We start from the raw sequence: 16,647 nt of genomic DNA on the forward strand, positions 1-16,647 counted from the left end.
TGCTCGTCCCGTTGGGTTTTTATGCGACCGCTTTCCGGGACATGGTGACTAACAGAAGCATAGTTAGCTGATTTCTTTTTAAGATGACTGTGCTCATATTAAGGTTACCCATCAGTTTCACACATCTCTTCCACTCAACTATCCTCTGGTCATCCTGAATTTAATTTTTTTCCCCCTACAAGCTGTAAAATCGGAGGCTTCTGTCCATTCCTGCAGACGTCAGGAACTTGGCATTTTCTCCGAAGGCCACTCCAGTCACCAACCCTGTATGGTCTGAAGAGTAGAGACAGAAATTAAGGTCAATTTCGATATATTTAAGGCCGCTATCATAAGGCGATCGGCGTTTTTGGCTCCTCACCTGTGAAGTTGAGCACCTCGGACCACTGCTTGCAGATGTAGACGCGGATGTCGGACCCGCCTACAGCCAGGTAGGTACCGCTCTGATCAAACACCAGGGACTTCACCTGAAAGAGCAAAGAAATCTAAATCAGTTTCAAAAAGTCCAGAAAAGCAAACCCAGTTCCTCGATGTGTGTTTACCAGTCGGTTGCCAGCTGCTGACAGAGGACCGAAGCTTTCCTAACCCTTTTATTGTAAAACGCTGAGCTAAAGCCAGAGGGCACCGAGCTTAAAATAAAAACATGACACAGTGGAAAACAACGAGTTCTTTTTCAAAACTCACTCTTAGCTGATTAAAATCTAAAGTCCCAAGAAGACAGCAGGACCCGAACACAAGCACTTCTTGTACTTACGAAGTGTGAGAATATGTGAGATTTTTATTTTCACACCTCATTACCTCTAACAATAAATGCAACAATTAAGATATATGCATATTCTCCTCCTACCTGTTAAAAAAATGTCAGGATTTAACCATCCCTCCTTCACATTTGGTCACATTACATTAGAAGGAGGACAGTCTCAGCTGGACTGGGTTTATGGTGCTGGGAGGTGAACCTCTGCATCAGATTCATGTTTTCTCCATCTTCCCATCTATGCTCTGACCAGCCTCCCCTCCTCTACATCATCCCCACAGCATGATGCTGCCACCACCGTGTCTCACAGTGCAGGTGGTTTATTCAGTGTTAGTGACTTATTACAAACTTGAAACTTTTTTTCCCCATCTTTGACAAACTTGAGTGTTTTCATGAAACGGCTGCATTTACAGTGACAGTAAACTACACACGGGTGCAACTTGTGACAAATAAGTCACTTTAATAAGTCATTTAGGTCATCAGTGACAAACAGCTACTCCTATCAGCACACTTATTTAGGACAAGAGAAACCTTCGCATTCATTTTTTTTTTTACCTCATAGTTGTTGTCCAGAGTTATGGTCTTAAAGTTCTTCAGTTTCCTCAGATCCCACAGTTTCACAGAGCTGTCCTGGGCACCTGAAGGCCGAAAAAGAAGCTTTTTTTTTCAAACAAAGCACAGAAGTTTCACAAAATCTTTCAAAAAGTTATTCAGTTACAACATCTAGGGCGGTATCAGTGCGTAACTCGTGGTTCTTTCGAAACAATCATATTGTATCTCTTGTAACATGAATCTGAATAACAAACACCTTTTCAGCCGATGATCAAAGCTTAATGGGAAAAGTCTCCAGACAGAAAAACATCCTTCCATAAAAACCTTCCAGTTTACTAAAGATTCTCTCATCCAGACCAGATTTTGTATATAAATGTTCACACTCAGCAGGTTTGTTTCACACAATAACTGATAGGGCTGGCATGGTATAGCCTCTCTGTCTCTTTGAAGGCCCGCATACATCAGATTTATTAAAAACAAATACACTTACAGCTAGATTGTTTACATTTTGATCAAACGCAAACAGCCTTCAATCTTTCACTGCTAAGCTCTTCCACTTGAGATGCTTTACAGCATTTTCAACATACAGGCTGTTGTGTGTAAGTTCCGATATCCCTGCTGCCATCAGACTGTTAAACTGCTAAACTACAACCCACAAACTCTGCACAACATTTGCATTTTTTGCAAATTTTTGCATCATTGCAGCTCATATATTCACACATTTGCATTTTTTGCACATTTCTGCATCATTGCAGCTCATATAGCATCACAAATGCTATCGGACTCCTAGTCTTAAAATTGCACAAATAAATGCACTCGTGCACAAATGCCCTTGCGCAATCCAATCTGTACATAAATAATGTCTCTTTTTTGTTACATTTCAATTGTTTGTATCCTGTATATTTAAAATCTACTGTTTACTTCTAAATCTCTGCTGCACCTAAAACTGTAATTTAACTTCTACTGCGATTTACAAAAGCTGTACGAAACGAATTTTCGTTCTGTATGCACTTTATGCATACCTAATGACAAATAAAGTTGTCTAAGTCTAAGTCTCTGTCTAAGTCTAAATAAGACAACAAAGAATAAGGAATGAATGAGGAACAAAACGGAACCTGTGGCCAGATAGTATCCATTCTCAGAGAAAGCGATGGAGGTGACGGGTCCGGAGTGGCCTGGGAAGTTGGCCACGTTGGTGCGCTCCTTCAGATCCCAAATCTTAATCTGCGAGTCGGCCGTACCGGTGCCAAAAATGAGACCGTCGGGGTGGAACTGAGCGCAGGTGAGAGCTGTGAAGCCCAAAGAAGAAGAATCAGCGCCCGTCGACGTAAACTCAGGAGCGCAAACACGCGCAGAGGCACTCACCGCATCCGGCACTCTCGTCGGTAACTTTGGTGAGGACTCGGCCGGTCTGGATGTCGGAGAAGGCCCAGTACTGAAACAGAAAGCTCAACAAGGTCAATAGAGCGCAGCAGGACAACTTCAGCCTTTAAACTTCGGGGTCCGTTCAAGCTGCAAAGCTACCTGATCCTCAGAGGAGCTGAGCAGATAGTCTCCAGTAGCGTGCAGAGACAGTCCGGTGACATTGGCTTCGTGGGCTCGCACCACCTGAATGCAGTTACCTCCGGTGACGGACCAGACGCGGATGGTGGCGTCGGGAGAGGCAGAGAAGACCACAGACTGGAGGAGAAACCGGCAGCAATCAGGAACAGAACAACAACAAAAAAAGTTTCTCTACAGATCAAACTGTTTGAAATAAAAAGTAAAAAAACAAAAAAAACACAAAGAGGAAAGTCACCTGGGAAGGATGGTAAATGACTGAGGTGACTTTTTTAGCATGACCCTTCAGAGTTGCCACAATCTGCTCTTCGTTCTTGTCGAACACGACCACGTTCTTATCAGCTCCACCTGGAACAAAACGGAAAGTTCGATGTCGGATTTTTTAAGGACTAAAAAACGCCTCCCGATACAACAGGCTATGCGATAAAACCTCAGAAGCATTCGGCGTACCAGTGAGCACTTTGCTGGTGTCAGAGGGACACACATCCAGGGACAGAATACCGGGGATGCTGGCGCTATGAAGGCCCTGGAGAAAGAACGAGACGGAGGTGGTGACACTAAACAACCCGCAGAGGAGCGCTGCCTGTTCATGACGAGGCCAAATCCACACTTACGGCATGCGACGCCACTTGGCGGTACTTGCTGAGATCCTCGGCTCTGACCAGCTCCTCTGGGACAGTTTTTCCTCTCTGCAGAGACACGAACGATGGAGGTTACACAAACCAAAGCTCTTACCGCATGTCCATTAGAGAAAGAAACGCTGCCTAAAGGTGAAGCAAAAATACCTTCTTTCTCTCTGTGGTGAGAATCGTAGCTTTGTCTTGAAGCTGCAGGTGAAAACCAGGATTAAAACACATTAAAAAAGTTAAAAACTGGAAGCGTGCTGTAGAGTAATGAACCCTGAACTGAAGATCTTACCTTCTGGATGATCTCTGGGGTCATTCCCACCTGTTCGCTGATCTCCATCGGCTCTCCACCAGCACCCTGAAACACACAGGGGACAATCGGACCTTGTTGAACAGAGTGAAAAGGGGGAGGGGTTAATGTGATGGAAGTAAATTTCACAATTAAGTGCCATTTTACTCACAGCAGCAGCTGGCTGAGAGGCCGGCACGGCCTGAGGAGCCACCAGTCCGGCCTGCGGTTTAAGCGTTGCAAGAGCTGTAAAGAAAAACAGAATCTTAGGGAAGCACTACAAGAAGCACATAGTTCGTCTAGTTTATCAAAAACAAAACTGTAATACAATATGAAGCGATGTGAAGCTGCCGTCAGCATACCTTCTCTCGCAGCGGTGACCTCCTTGTTGAGCCGAGCGATGACTCTGCAGGCTGCGTCATGCTGATAAAGGGCGTGCGAGAGCTCCTGACGCGTGGTCTGCAGCTGCTGTCGCAAAGTGAAGCTATGCAGCATCACGGCATCCTGCAGCAGGAAAAAGAAACGGCACCAAAACTGTTGTTAGGTTGTTTCTAAAGGTCACAGTTAGAGAAAAATCTGTTCTTTATAACAGAAACATCAGTTTGTCTGACAAGGATAATGGGGCTTTGTGGTTCAAGTTTCACAACTATCTGGTATTAAATGACTTTTACTATCTGTCCAATCAAAACCTGAAAGCAGTATAGATACAAAAATGATGGTCTTGGTGATGAAAAGCAACATACCTGATATATGAGGGAGATTTAAGAGATATACACGCATGTTTTAGATTGACTCACCCACTCATCTTGAAGAGACTTGAGAATGGCAGGGATGCTTGTAGCTGATGGCGCCTTTGGTCTGATCGGGTGGGTCACTGGAACATAGAAACACTGTTCTTTGAATCTTCACACTACACATTTGCATCATGAAAATGTTAGACATGTATAATGCTCATTGGTTAGGAAGGATTTGTTTGATCTGGACTAGAACCCAAGGCAAAGATGAAAGCATTTGTGTTAAAAGTAGGAATTGGCGATAAATTGATTTTAATTGATTCATTTGAGTTTGTAATTCATAAAGATTTTATTGTATAAAAGATCTCTTCTTTTTTGCCAGCTGCACTCTGGGCTTCCATAAAACCCTTTCACTTTAATCAGTCCCGAAAGAGGAAATAGTTTTTGTAACAGGATGCAATGTTGAATGCATGCTTAGGAAATTATATTGTCAAAATATTCAAGAGGAAACTTTTATATTACCCTAAAACGAGGTACTTTAACTTATTCACTTATTTTTTCTAAATCAGTTTGAGTTACAGAAGTGAAGTTAAGCTGTTCTTTGATGTGTAATACTACTAGCAGCAAACATTGTGTGTTATATCTTCATTGTTTACTATGCCTGGGCCTGCCAACTTGTTTAAATGCATGTATTCAATTACACTTTAGATTCAGGTTAATCCTCAGATGGGATGATTCAAATAAAATCTATCAAAAACAATTTCAGTAGTTGTTTTTTATTAAATGAAAGGGGAATAAATTGATTAATTAGATTTGGTGGAATATAATTGGGAGATTGTATTGCTTGACAGAAAGAACAAATGGCCTGACCTAAATCTATGTGGTATTGCACCAGGCGAAAAATATATTAATATATGCAATAAATCTAAATATCAGTTTACATTTTTGGATTTACTAAAAAAAATTGCCTTTATGTGGTATTCAGATTAATCGAGGTGCATATGATTGGTCGTATGGAATGAACATGTTTGATCTGATTATACATTTCCATATAATTGCACATGAATTGGACCGGTCTCTGCAAACGCTTTGAACATGATAAGTTATGAACTGGTGCTTTTATGAATAAACCATCCTCCCACTAATAATTCACAATTATTGCAGCAAGCAGGCATTGGAGGATAACTTGTTGTTAAACACTGTTAACCGGTAATAACTGGGTAGTAGGGGTTTCTTTTCTTTTTTTAAACTAGTGAAGAAACAAAGTGATCCAGGCCAGATTATGGCAGTATTAGTTAAACTTACAAAGTAAAATATTTAACCAAATGAGGAGAAAAAAAAAAAACTTGTACTGATTCATTTGCGCTGCGATCAATGTGCTGGGAAGGACTTTCATATTTAAAGTAGCAACGTGATCATGATTTCTTTAAATGGAAACTGAACGGATGAGGATAAAACAGGCAAATCGCAGGTCCTGACCCAAACGATGGTTAATTTTATTTATTTTTTTACCTTTGATGTCCACCAGCTGCTCCTCGGACAGCGGCTGTCCGTTCATCGGGTCAGTCCCATTCTCAGCGATGTACTTCTCGATCAGCCTGCGCTCGAACACATGATTGGACACCGGGGAGATGCACGGGTGCTCCGGTACCTCGTTGCAGACTGGGAGAAAGGTGCATTTTACCAATTACAACTCGCACTACAACAATCATAAGGACTACGATACATCTGAGGTGTGGGGGGAAAAACTGTGAGGTGGATGGCGGTTTGCATGGCGGCTAACGTTAGCCACATTAGCTGCTAGCATAAGCTAACATACTGCATCCGTCTTACCAACTCAATCGGTTTGACTTACTTGCACAAACCAGAGACATCTTCTCGGCACAGCTCTGATACTCTCCTCCTAATAGTGAACTGTGCTTGCTGCGAACCTGAAAGTTTTAATCCGGTGATGTATACCTAACTTGTGTTTTTGCTAAAATCGTAAGTAGCACGCTGTCCTTTCATTGCCGCTATAAAAGGAACTGATGTCAAGTCTTCTACGCCGATTTCCTCATACGTCAACACTCTAACCCTCTGCTTCTGCACTGCCCCCTAGCGCCAGAGGAGCGTCACTGCTATGGCACCAGCAAAACAAATCACGACACAACCGGAAAGCTGATTTGTTTTAATTTCAGTAAGGACAGGTCAGTTAAAACGGAAAACTCGTTCATCACAAAGATTCACTGTGAACAGAATAATATATTTAGAATACATGCATCAGCTGTTTTTGATTAATACAGTTGAAAACCCCAAATTTAGTTTCTCGCAAATGTGAAATATTACACAGGACTCGTGAAAAGGATTGCTCCATACAGATGAATAGGTCTACTGAAAAGTTTCTCTATGTACTGTACAGTATGTGCACCCAGTACTTTGTTGGAGCGTTGCTTGCATAGATGACTGCATGTCAATGTGAGCCAACATGGAGGTGATCAGCTGTGGCTGTGGCTGTGCTGAAGGGCTTCAAGCTGGCACTGGTGTATCTCATCATGTTCCTCTTGGGAATACTTTATACTGTAGTTTCTCTATGGGGTGAATCGGTCCGGCCAGTTTTGCGGTTCAGTCAATCAAAGGGAAACATGAAGTGCACCAGAATTTCACTTCTGACACATTAAACCTACCCAGCCACCACAGGCAGATGGTATGGCTTCCTAAATCATTGCAGAGTGTGGAAACTTGGACCACAGGCAACTTGGATTCTGTGAATGCTTAATTTATTTCCATCTGGGCAGAAGACTTTGAAACACAGAGCACCAGTTCAGCACTTTTTCCCCCTTAGCCTTTGTCAGACGCGTCTGATATTTTTGGACAAGAGTGTTTTAACATAAGAAGCACAAGAGTCTTAGGCTGTGTCCTGGATATGTCTGTGTGGTAGTGGCTCCTGAAGCGACAATGCTGATTTTTCAACAAGCTCTGAGCCGTGTTTATCCCTGTATCTTGTGAACATATTTCTACCTCAGTTTTTCCTTCCACTCAACTTTCCATTACTGTGATTGGATATAACCATTTTGTAGCCTGCCTCTCCTTAAGGAAGAGTGTCAGTGACATCTAGACGTGTGTTTAACATGATTGTGCAGTAATGTGTAGTGTAATTTTATATTTTGTAAATTTTGGCTTTTCGTTAGCTGTAAGCCATAAGGATCAAAAGTTGTGGAAGGAAAAAAAAAATAGACAAATTTTATTGTCCACAAAAACATTTTCAGTTTTCAAATTACAGAAATAAATGAACAATTTCATTAAATAATTTATTGAAATACATGTGCACAAAAATAAAACCATATTTTTTTTAGACGTGTTTGTTAAAGATACATTTTATTTTTAGAGACAAGATTTTGTTATTGGATAAAAGAATTATTGAAATACTTAGTTATTTTTCAGTATGCAAGGTTCAATGACTTACTGTAGATCAGCTGTTACAATATTTGGAGATGCATGCCATGTGTCTACTACTACTGTTATCGCAAAGGTAAAACCACCACACCTGCAAACATACATAAACTACAGGATATTTATAATGATGATTACTGCTGGAACAAGAATGAAAGAGTTAGCATGATGGGAAAGCACTTCAGCTCACGCTATATTGGTGTGAAGTTACAAGAATTCTCTCTTGCAAGTTTTAGTGTCACTACTTTTGATATCATAGCCCTATAGATTACAGAACACAAACTCAGTAAATAGAGTGCAGCTCATACCTGTCCTGAGGGTTTAGAGGTAGGTAACAGTAGGAGATTTTTAGAGCACCATTAACCAGTGCAAAGTGAGACAGGAAACTCAACACTGCCCTCATGGTTCAGAGATTGGTACAAACCCAATAATTAAAACTGTGCAAATCGTGCCATGACTTCTCCTTTAGAATCCATATGTAATTTCTCCGTGCCTTAAGCATCCTTACTTCCTCAGCTTTGTCCCTGTTTTATGAAAAGTCCAGCTTGTTTGAAGTGTAAACGCTGCAGGATTCAGAGGTGTCCTCTTCTAGTGGCAGTGTGGAAAAGAAGTCTTTGGAATTGCTCCATCTGTCCTCGTCTCTTTCTTTCCTGATCTGGAACTGGACGCAGTCCTCGGAGGAGTGGAGGCAGTCTGAAGCTCCAGGCATAGCAAATGAAATCTTCTCATCTTCCTCGTTGGATTTGTCCAGCTAAGAAGGAATAAAAACAGGTTTTGGAAAAATAACAACATTACTGCAAAACACTTAAAACTAAAGTAGAGATTTGTTTTTTTTTACCACAGCGGTTAAATTATGGCGGGGCGAGCCTTCATCTGTCCGTCTTTGCACATCCTGGTTTTCTGCTCTGGGACTCCCTGACCCAACAGGAGTGTAACCCTGCAAGTACAAACAGCAGCTCAGTTTCCTGAACAAACGCAATTTAACAGTTTTGACTGCTTTTAATGATTTAATCTGCCTTACAGCGTGGACCGGACTGGCTCTAGGGGTCCACTTGCTTGGTGTTTGAGACTGCTCGCAGTGACTATAGTAGGCAGGGGGGTGTGGATGAGGCTGATTGTACTCCTGCAATAAAATGAAACACAGACAAACATGAACTCATGTGCTTTATACCAACCTGTGAAGAAGTGCTTCTGTTCTCATCCGTGCTTCAGCTCTCGTTTAGGGCCAATTTCACTTTCTACCAAATTCAAACATTTTGTCCATCCCATCGGTTTGTTCTAGACTTCAGTATGGTATGATGGTCGTTTCTCAGGTTTACTACTCAACCAACCTTGAAAACAGTATTTTTGATTGTCTTTAAGATTAAGTTGGATGGATCGATAAATTAATGGATGGATGGATGCATGCATGGAGAAATGGATGGATGAAAATCTCAAAATTGTGTCATGCATTGACATCCAACCAGCTTTACTCTGATAACCCTAAATAAAATCAAGCACAACCACTTGCCTTCAGAAGTCACCTAATTAGTAAATGTAGCCATCCTGCTTGTAATTTAATCTCAGCATAAATCCAGCTATTCTATGCAGGCCTCGGCCTCATGAAGAGCAACGAACACAGCAGATGAGGTGTAAAGTTGTGGAGAAGTTCAAAGCAGAGTTAAAGCTATGGAACATTTCCCCAATCTTTGAAGATCATACAGAGAACTGATCAATCCATCATCCAAAAAATGGAAAGGGTACTAGACAACCTAGCCTACTGTGGCTCGGTGGAAAGAGTACTCATCCTGCAATCTAAAAATTGTAGATTCAATTCCAGCCTCCCCCTATCACATGTGGTTGTGCTCCTGGGCAAGGCACTTAACCCCAGTTGCCTACTGATCTGCATATCCACAGCTCAGGTGGGAGAATCTGTTGACAGTACAACTACCAGCTTTGCACTCCACAAACCTGAGCTTTATGGAAGAGTGGCAAGAAAAAGAGCCGCTGATCAAATAAAGTCGTAAGCAGTTCTGCATGCATATTTAATACCCTTTCAAAATAAATCAAGGAAGTCCCCACTCCATAGTGCTGTTACAAGGGATCATAAGCGGATCCTAGTGTTGGATCAGGATTTCCTACCTGGATGTTCACTCTTGGCGGGTTAGCTGGCGGTGTGCGGTTGGTCCTGATGCCAGTGATGATCTGTGCGAGGCTGCAGTTTGGGTAGCGCTTCATGAACAAGATGAAACCAGCCAGAGACACAAACATCCCAGAAGGGACGCTGATGGACTTGAAGAGTGCTCGCCAAGTGGCCTTTTTCTCTGGAGGCATCACAGAAACAGAGAAGTCAGGAGGAGAGTTTAAGGAAAAGCGTTTAAAGGAGGAAACACACGACGCAAGCTCACCAATCATATGCAAGTAGGTGGAGGATACGATGTTGCCGTGCCCATCTCTGATTTCATACAGCCCCTCGTGGCGTGACGTGAGTCTTGTGATAACAATCTCGTGCACAGATCCATTGCGGATAAGAGAAATGACACCTCTGTAACCCAGGTCATGGTCCGTTACCTGGCCCTCACGGAGCAGCTGAACAGGGCCGCGTGGAGGTTTGTGGTCGAAGGGGGCAAAAGGGGATTCATCTGGGATTCGGCTTGGGGTAAAAATGAGATGGGCATGATGGACAGGTAGGAACAAGGGCAGGTTTAGTGACTCCTTGGTGAAACGTGTGATGTTGAAGGAGTGCCCTGCAAGAGCATGTACAATGAAAGGAGAATGGATGACATATGAATATGTGGGAGGATGTTACAGGACAAAAAGGATAAAACATCATTATCAGTACTGAACGTGTCCGAGTTGCAAACAAACAAACAAACAAAAACAAATCACGCCTTGTCTGCTCACCACGGACAGTGAGTGTGCTGCGAGACAGCACGTTCCCGTCCTCGTCTTTCACCGTGTAGTTGCCTTGATCTGCCTGCGTCACCCTCTCTGCCACCCAGACCTTACCCCCACGCAGCAGCCGCCCCCGGGCCGCGGTGTTTGTTTCGGGGTTCGTCCGGTTCCACAACACAACGGGCGTGGCCTCAGGCGGCGCCCCCTGGGGGGAAAACTCCAGCACCGAGCCATTCTCAGGGATGCTGTGCTCAAAGGTCTCCCCGTAGTTCCTGCGGTACGGCTTTATGCATTCTGAAGATGTGCAGTAGAAGGCAAGTCGGGTTTATTGGTGAACTTTAGTTCAATATTACACTAAAACGCAAGTATTTTACTTAAATAAAAGAATACAAATAAAGATGAGTATATTGCACCAAAGCAATTAAACATTTTCTCATAAGTCAGTCAAAGGAGCTGGTGATTAATAATTTATCAATCTTGTATCAGATGAGAGAAAAGCAGAAGAGAGAAAGCTCCCGCACCGGAAACAATCAGGTGAACAGTCTCGTAGGTGAAGCCAGCGGACAGTTTGTTGGCATAAAGTCCCTGATCACTCAGAGTCGCCTCTCTCAGGACTAACGTCTTATCTCTGGTCCACTCGAAACGTGGGTCCTGCACCTGCAGTCAAGGAGAAACACCAGACCCGTTCAAAATACTCTCAGACGCAAAGGTAAACAAAAAAAGTTGCACTTCATCTGAATATATAATGTATCACGTATTTAATTACCTAGCACAAACAGTAGCTAATATTACCTACCATTGTTAGAAAAATTCAAGAGATCATTTCAGTTGATTCCCAGGCATGGGCTTTCTTTTAAGAATAACCTACAACGTTCTGATACGGTTGAGGACGGACCATTCCAGAAGCTCAATGTTAGCCTGCTTTACCCACTCTAAAGCCAGGTTTGTGTGCTTGGGATCATTGTTTTACTGGAACACACACTGTCTCCAAATTACAAATATCAGTCTGGAGATTCTAGGGGTAGCTGAAGAATTTGACAACAGTTCTGATGAAAATCAACAAGAGGGATCATATTTCTCCAATTTTAGCTTCCCTTCATTGGCTTCCTGTTAAATCAAGAATAGAATTTAAAATTCTCCTTCTAACGTATAAAGCCCTTAATAATCAAGCTCCATCATATATCAGAGCTCTGATTACCCCGTATGTTCCTAACAGAGCACTTCGCTCTCAGACTGCAGGTCTGCTGGTGGTTCCTAGAGTCTCTAAAAGTAGAATGGAAGGCAGATCCTTTAGCTATCAGGCTCCTCTCCTGTGGAACCAACTCCCAGTTTTGGTCCGTGAGGCAGACACTCTATCTATTTTTAAGACTAATGTTAAAACTTTCCTTTTTGACAAAGCTTATAGTTAGAGTGGCTCATGTTACCCTGAGCTATCTCTATAGTTGTGCTGTGATAGGCTTAGGCTACTGGAGGACATCAGGGTCTAATTTTCTCACTCTACTGATTTCTACTGTTCTCCAGTTCAGCATTGTATTACATTGAAATGACTGTCGTCATTTCAGCTTTTAACTTTTTGCTCTCTCTCTTTTTCTTCATAGTAGGTACACCTGGTCTGGCGTTCTGTTAACTGTGACATCATCCAGAGAAGACGGCTCACCCGCTATTACCATTTAATGTAGAACAGATTACTAGATCAATGTGTGCTTCTGTGCTTTTTTGTCTCTCTTGTTGTGTCTCTGTTCTGTCTTCTGTAACCCCAGTCGGTCGAGGCAGATGACCGTTCATACTGAGCCCGGTTCTGCCGGAGGTTTTCCTTCCCGTTAATGGGGAGTTTTTCTTCCCACTGTCGCTTCATGCTTGCTCAGTATGAGGGATTGCAGCAAAGCCATGTACAATGCAGACGACTCTCCCTGTGGCTCTACGGTTCCCCAGGAGTGAATGCTGCTTGTCGGGACTTTGATGCAATCAACTGGTTTCCTTATATAGGACATTTTTGACCAATCTGTATAATCTGACCCAATCTGTATAATATGATTGAACTTGATTTTGTAAAGTGCCTTGAGATGACATGTTTCATGATTTGGCACTATATAAATAAATTGAATTGAATTGAATTGAGTCCTTTTTTATTTACATTGCACAATGCAGCAATAGTAAACCAGCCCCAACAGCTTGATGCTACTACCACCATGCTTTATAGTTGGTCTTTTTAAAAAAAATAACTGATAGCCCCCGCTTTCACCTCTAAGAAAAACAAAAGGAAAAAAATAACACTTGTCGTTGTGACCAAATAGCTTAACTGTTGTCCTTTGTGACTAAAAACGTTACTTCAGGAGGCACCTGGATTGGCTGGCTTGCGTTTAGCGACTCCTTGGTCAAATTTCAGTTGAGGTCTAAGTTGTCATTATACTGAATACTAGTTTCCTCCTTTCTTGGTTGGCATACTCTCACTCCATGGGCGATCTAAAACTCTCTTCATCACGGACAAAAACATTAATGTTCCAGTAGTTTCTTTAGGCTTGAGCCGTGGTTGTTTTGGGGTCATTTCTCAACACCCTAACCAATTTACCACAGGTTGATAGTTTGATCCTTCTTCTACACCTTGCTGAAATGATCATACATCCTTAAAAAACCCTACTTTAGTAAAATTGTCTGAATTGATGACATTGGAATCTGCAGAAATTTAGGAAGTTAATCATGATCACCAGCGAGGGGCTAACAAGCCTTTCAATACAGAGTGACAGAATACAGGTACGCACTAAGCAAAGCTTCAACATGGTAATAAAACTATTGAATTGTGGGTGCAGTTTAACCTGTTTGTACCACAAACACAGAGAAAAGCAGGGACACACTTCCACTCACAGTGGTTTTTTCAAGCAGAACTCGTCTCGGCCCTCCAGAATCCGGCGTAAACATCACAATCCTGGACGTCGAGTCCACCGGCAAATGAAACTCCTTCCCAACACACACAGTCTGAACTTTCTCTCTTTCACCTGTCGGAGGGCAAGATAAAGTAAACAACCCGTCAGCACCAGAATGCATTCATTAGGTTGAAGTTTTTAGGGATTAACTGAAAAATACTGACTTACCTAATAAATCCCAACCTGTAGGGAGCATTATAAACAATATTAGTTACCCAAGTCAAGCATGCAGGGAAGACATGCATCTAGAACAGCAATAACTTCATCAATTAGAAAAAACTAAACCATACATAAGCTAAATTTAGCCCTTAGATAATCCATATTTCTTTCTGTTTGATTTTGTCTTTGGGAGAGACCAAAATCCTACTTTTTTTAATTAAGTTGAATAAATGTTACATTTTTTTTTAACAAACAGCTGTAGACAAATATGAAAAATAACCTACTGGAATACATAAACATATAATTCTAACGTAACATAGACCATCTCAATATAAACGATATAGACTCATCTTATCTCTTTAAAAAAAAAAAAAAAACAATTTTCAGATGTTTTAAATATCTTGATAAATTGCCCAGCACAGTTATATAACATTCAAGCCTGGCAAGAACTAAAATAAATAAATACTCAATATATTGAACTGTGAGCTTCCATTTAGGTCTTTGTCATACATACATATATATTATATATATATATATATATATATATATATATATATATATATATATATATATATATATATATATATATATATATATATATATGTGTGTGTGTGTGTGTGTGTGTGTATGTATATATGTGTGTGTGTGTGTGTGTGTGTGTGTGTGTGTGTATATATATATATATATATGTTGAAGAATTTAAGAAAATAACTTATGCTGGTATAGTAAATGGATAACAACTGGTTGTATAGTTTATCCTAAGGGGTCAATTTAAAAACTGATCTGTGTGTACCAACGACGAGAACAGAATCTTACCCGATAAAAGAGGTAGGGTAAAAAGCAGGATCGAAGAGACGTAACTGTGCATTGTGTTCTGTAAAACAGAGCGGAATGCAGGTTGCTCCGTGGGTAAACATAATTGTCATTCATGCCCATGCACTCCCCGCACTGAAAACAAGCGGCCAGCCTGAACACCACATGCCTTCATCAATCAACAAGCTGCGTGAGGAGGGGCTGGCTATAAAACACGCACTTTGGTGGTCTCTGTGCAGAGAACCCCCCTCATGTTAAAACAGACCTACAGTGCATCTGCCTGCTCTGTCGCTCATTACGTACAATCATCTGTTGGAGGACAGACACACGGCCACTCAGGTGTCAAACAATCCGCCCCCTCCCCCGTCCCTCAAACATCACTCACAGCAAAGCAACACGCCTATTACTGACTGTCAGCTCATGATCTCTCTGTCTAAGAGCATACCTGCAGCCAGTGTGTTAAATCCTACGTGGATAAATTCCAGCCTTAATATGGACGAGGGTAAGAGGATGAAATAGCTGCGTCTGCAGAACGCGCATGCGCACTGACCACCCTCCGCTGTAGCTTGTGATGGCGATGGGCAGCGCTGTTCGGGCTGATTCTCAGCAGCTCTGCTACGCGAACGCACCACGTGATCCTGTTTCACGCGTCAGCGCCAGCGTAAAGGAAGGCTACGCATAAACAAGTTAATTAAAATCAATCTGGATTGGTTTGAATTCAAGATGGAAGGGAATCTATAGAACATTTAATGCAAAAGGTTCAGCGTTAAACGTGTAACCAAGGAATAGATGGTTACCGATGAGCATATTACCGCAAATGGTTGCAAAACGATACAATAATGTAAAAAAACAAGTTTCAAATGGGAAGTGATGGTCAAAAACATCAAAGTCTTCGAAAAGTCAAAGCTAGACAACAGAATAAAGCAGCTGACAGGGGAGAATTGAATAAATAAATAAATTGCAAAACAAAGACAAATAAAATCCCTTAAATTTGAAAATGTTCCTTCTTTTGTCAACAAATAATAAACAAACAAAGAAATATATAAATGTATCAGATCTAAAATACAAGCTCATACAAAGTATCATAAAATATGATATTCTAATAAATAGGTTCATAGTTTCTTACTAACACAACAGAACCCACTGAACTTTTTAAGCCACTAAGGTTAGAAATATATGGTATTCAAAGAGGGGTAAAAAAAAATCTTATTTGTCAAGGACAAATTATGTTTTCTTTTGTTCATATTCTTGCTTAACATTTTTCCTGTGCTTTCCAGTGGTCAAGGACAGTTCTGAAAAAGAGAGAGAAAAACACCAACAACACCTAAAGCAAAAGGGAAAACTTTCATATGTCTTCCACCAAAACAGGTGGCTGTTTGATCTTTTTTTCATGCTAATATTTAGGCTTAAATTTAAGCAGTTGTTTATGCTAAAAAAAAACAGACAAGTGCCATTTTAATTTTGTTTTTTGTTTTCAGAATATTAAAAACAAATTCCCCAGGAAGGAGAATTTGTTTGGGGACATGGAAAGGAGGAACAAAAAAAAAACAAAACAAAACAAAAAAAAAAACAAAAAAAAAAAAAACAACGTTTTATTCCCATACAGACACCTGATTCTCTAACCATTGTGAATCAGGTTAACTTTTTTGGAATTACCATTGTGAATTCTTTTGTATGTCCCATAGGTCTTGTATGTATTAAGCTTTTTGCACTATGAAACAAGGGCAAAGCAGAAGTGCATCAGCGTTTGCCATGATAAGGGTTGTTCAAAAACTGCAATCAGTAAGGAAGGAGGTTGAGCCTGTATGCTTCCTACCATAGTTCCTTTAGCATACTTGCAATGTCCCTCACTTGTGCTAAGGAGCTATAAGAAATCACACAATCCTTTGCATGACTTATATGATGTATAAGCACAGCTTATGAGCATTATGAGTGGGGT

The 16,647-nt window shown here is 41.2% G+C and overlaps 2 protein-coding genes across 2 annotated transcripts; both read right to left on the reverse strand.

The window, feature by feature from the left end:
• Positions 1 to 173: 173 nt before the first annotated feature.
• prpf19 (pre-mRNA processing factor 19) lies at positions 174 to 6,554 on the reverse strand. Its single transcript, XM_012882152.3, has 16 exons — positions 6,368 to 6,554; positions 6,025 to 6,174; positions 4,576 to 4,652; positions 4,141 to 4,282; positions 3,951 to 4,024; positions 3,782 to 3,847; positions 3,649 to 3,690; positions 3,478 to 3,552; positions 3,314 to 3,389; positions 3,102 to 3,211; positions 2,828 to 2,983; positions 2,669 to 2,738; positions 2,419 to 2,592; positions 1,307 to 1,389; positions 359 to 464; positions 174 to 273 (listed from the first exon to the last, which is right to left on the reverse strand). Exons 1-16 carry the CDS (start codon positions 6,384 to 6,386, stop codon positions 176 to 178), a joined length of 1,518 nt encoding a protein of 505 aa, XP_012737606.1. The 5' UTR covers positions 6,387 to 6,554; the 3' UTR covers positions 174 to 175.
• Positions 6,555 to 7,807: 1,253 nt separating this feature from the next.
• On the reverse strand, positions 7,808 to 15,292 carry LOC105939831. Its single transcript, XM_036127435.1, has 11 exons — positions 15,154 to 15,292; positions 14,712 to 14,769; positions 13,905 to 13,919; positions 13,678 to 13,808; positions 11,337 to 11,472; positions 10,825 to 11,109; positions 10,329 to 10,667; positions 10,063 to 10,244; positions 8,963 to 9,064; positions 8,780 to 8,878; positions 7,808 to 8,692 (listed from the first exon to the last, which is right to left on the reverse strand). The coding sequence occupies exons 2-11, from the start codon at positions 14,761 to 14,763 to the stop codon at positions 8,471 to 8,473; spliced, it is 1,563 nt and encodes a 520-aa protein (XP_035983328.1). The 5' UTR covers positions 14,764 to 14,769; positions 15,154 to 15,292; the 3' UTR covers positions 7,808 to 8,470.
• Positions 15,293 to 16,647: the final 1,355 nt, after the last annotated feature.

The sequence above is a fragment of the Fundulus heteroclitus genome, chromosome 23 (genome assembly GCF_011125445.2).
Source record: "Fundulus heteroclitus isolate FHET01 chromosome 23, MU-UCD_Fhet_4.1, whole genome shotgun sequence".
Lineage (NCBI taxonomy): Eukaryota > Metazoa > Chordata > Actinopteri > Cyprinodontiformes > Fundulidae > Fundulus > Fundulus heteroclitus.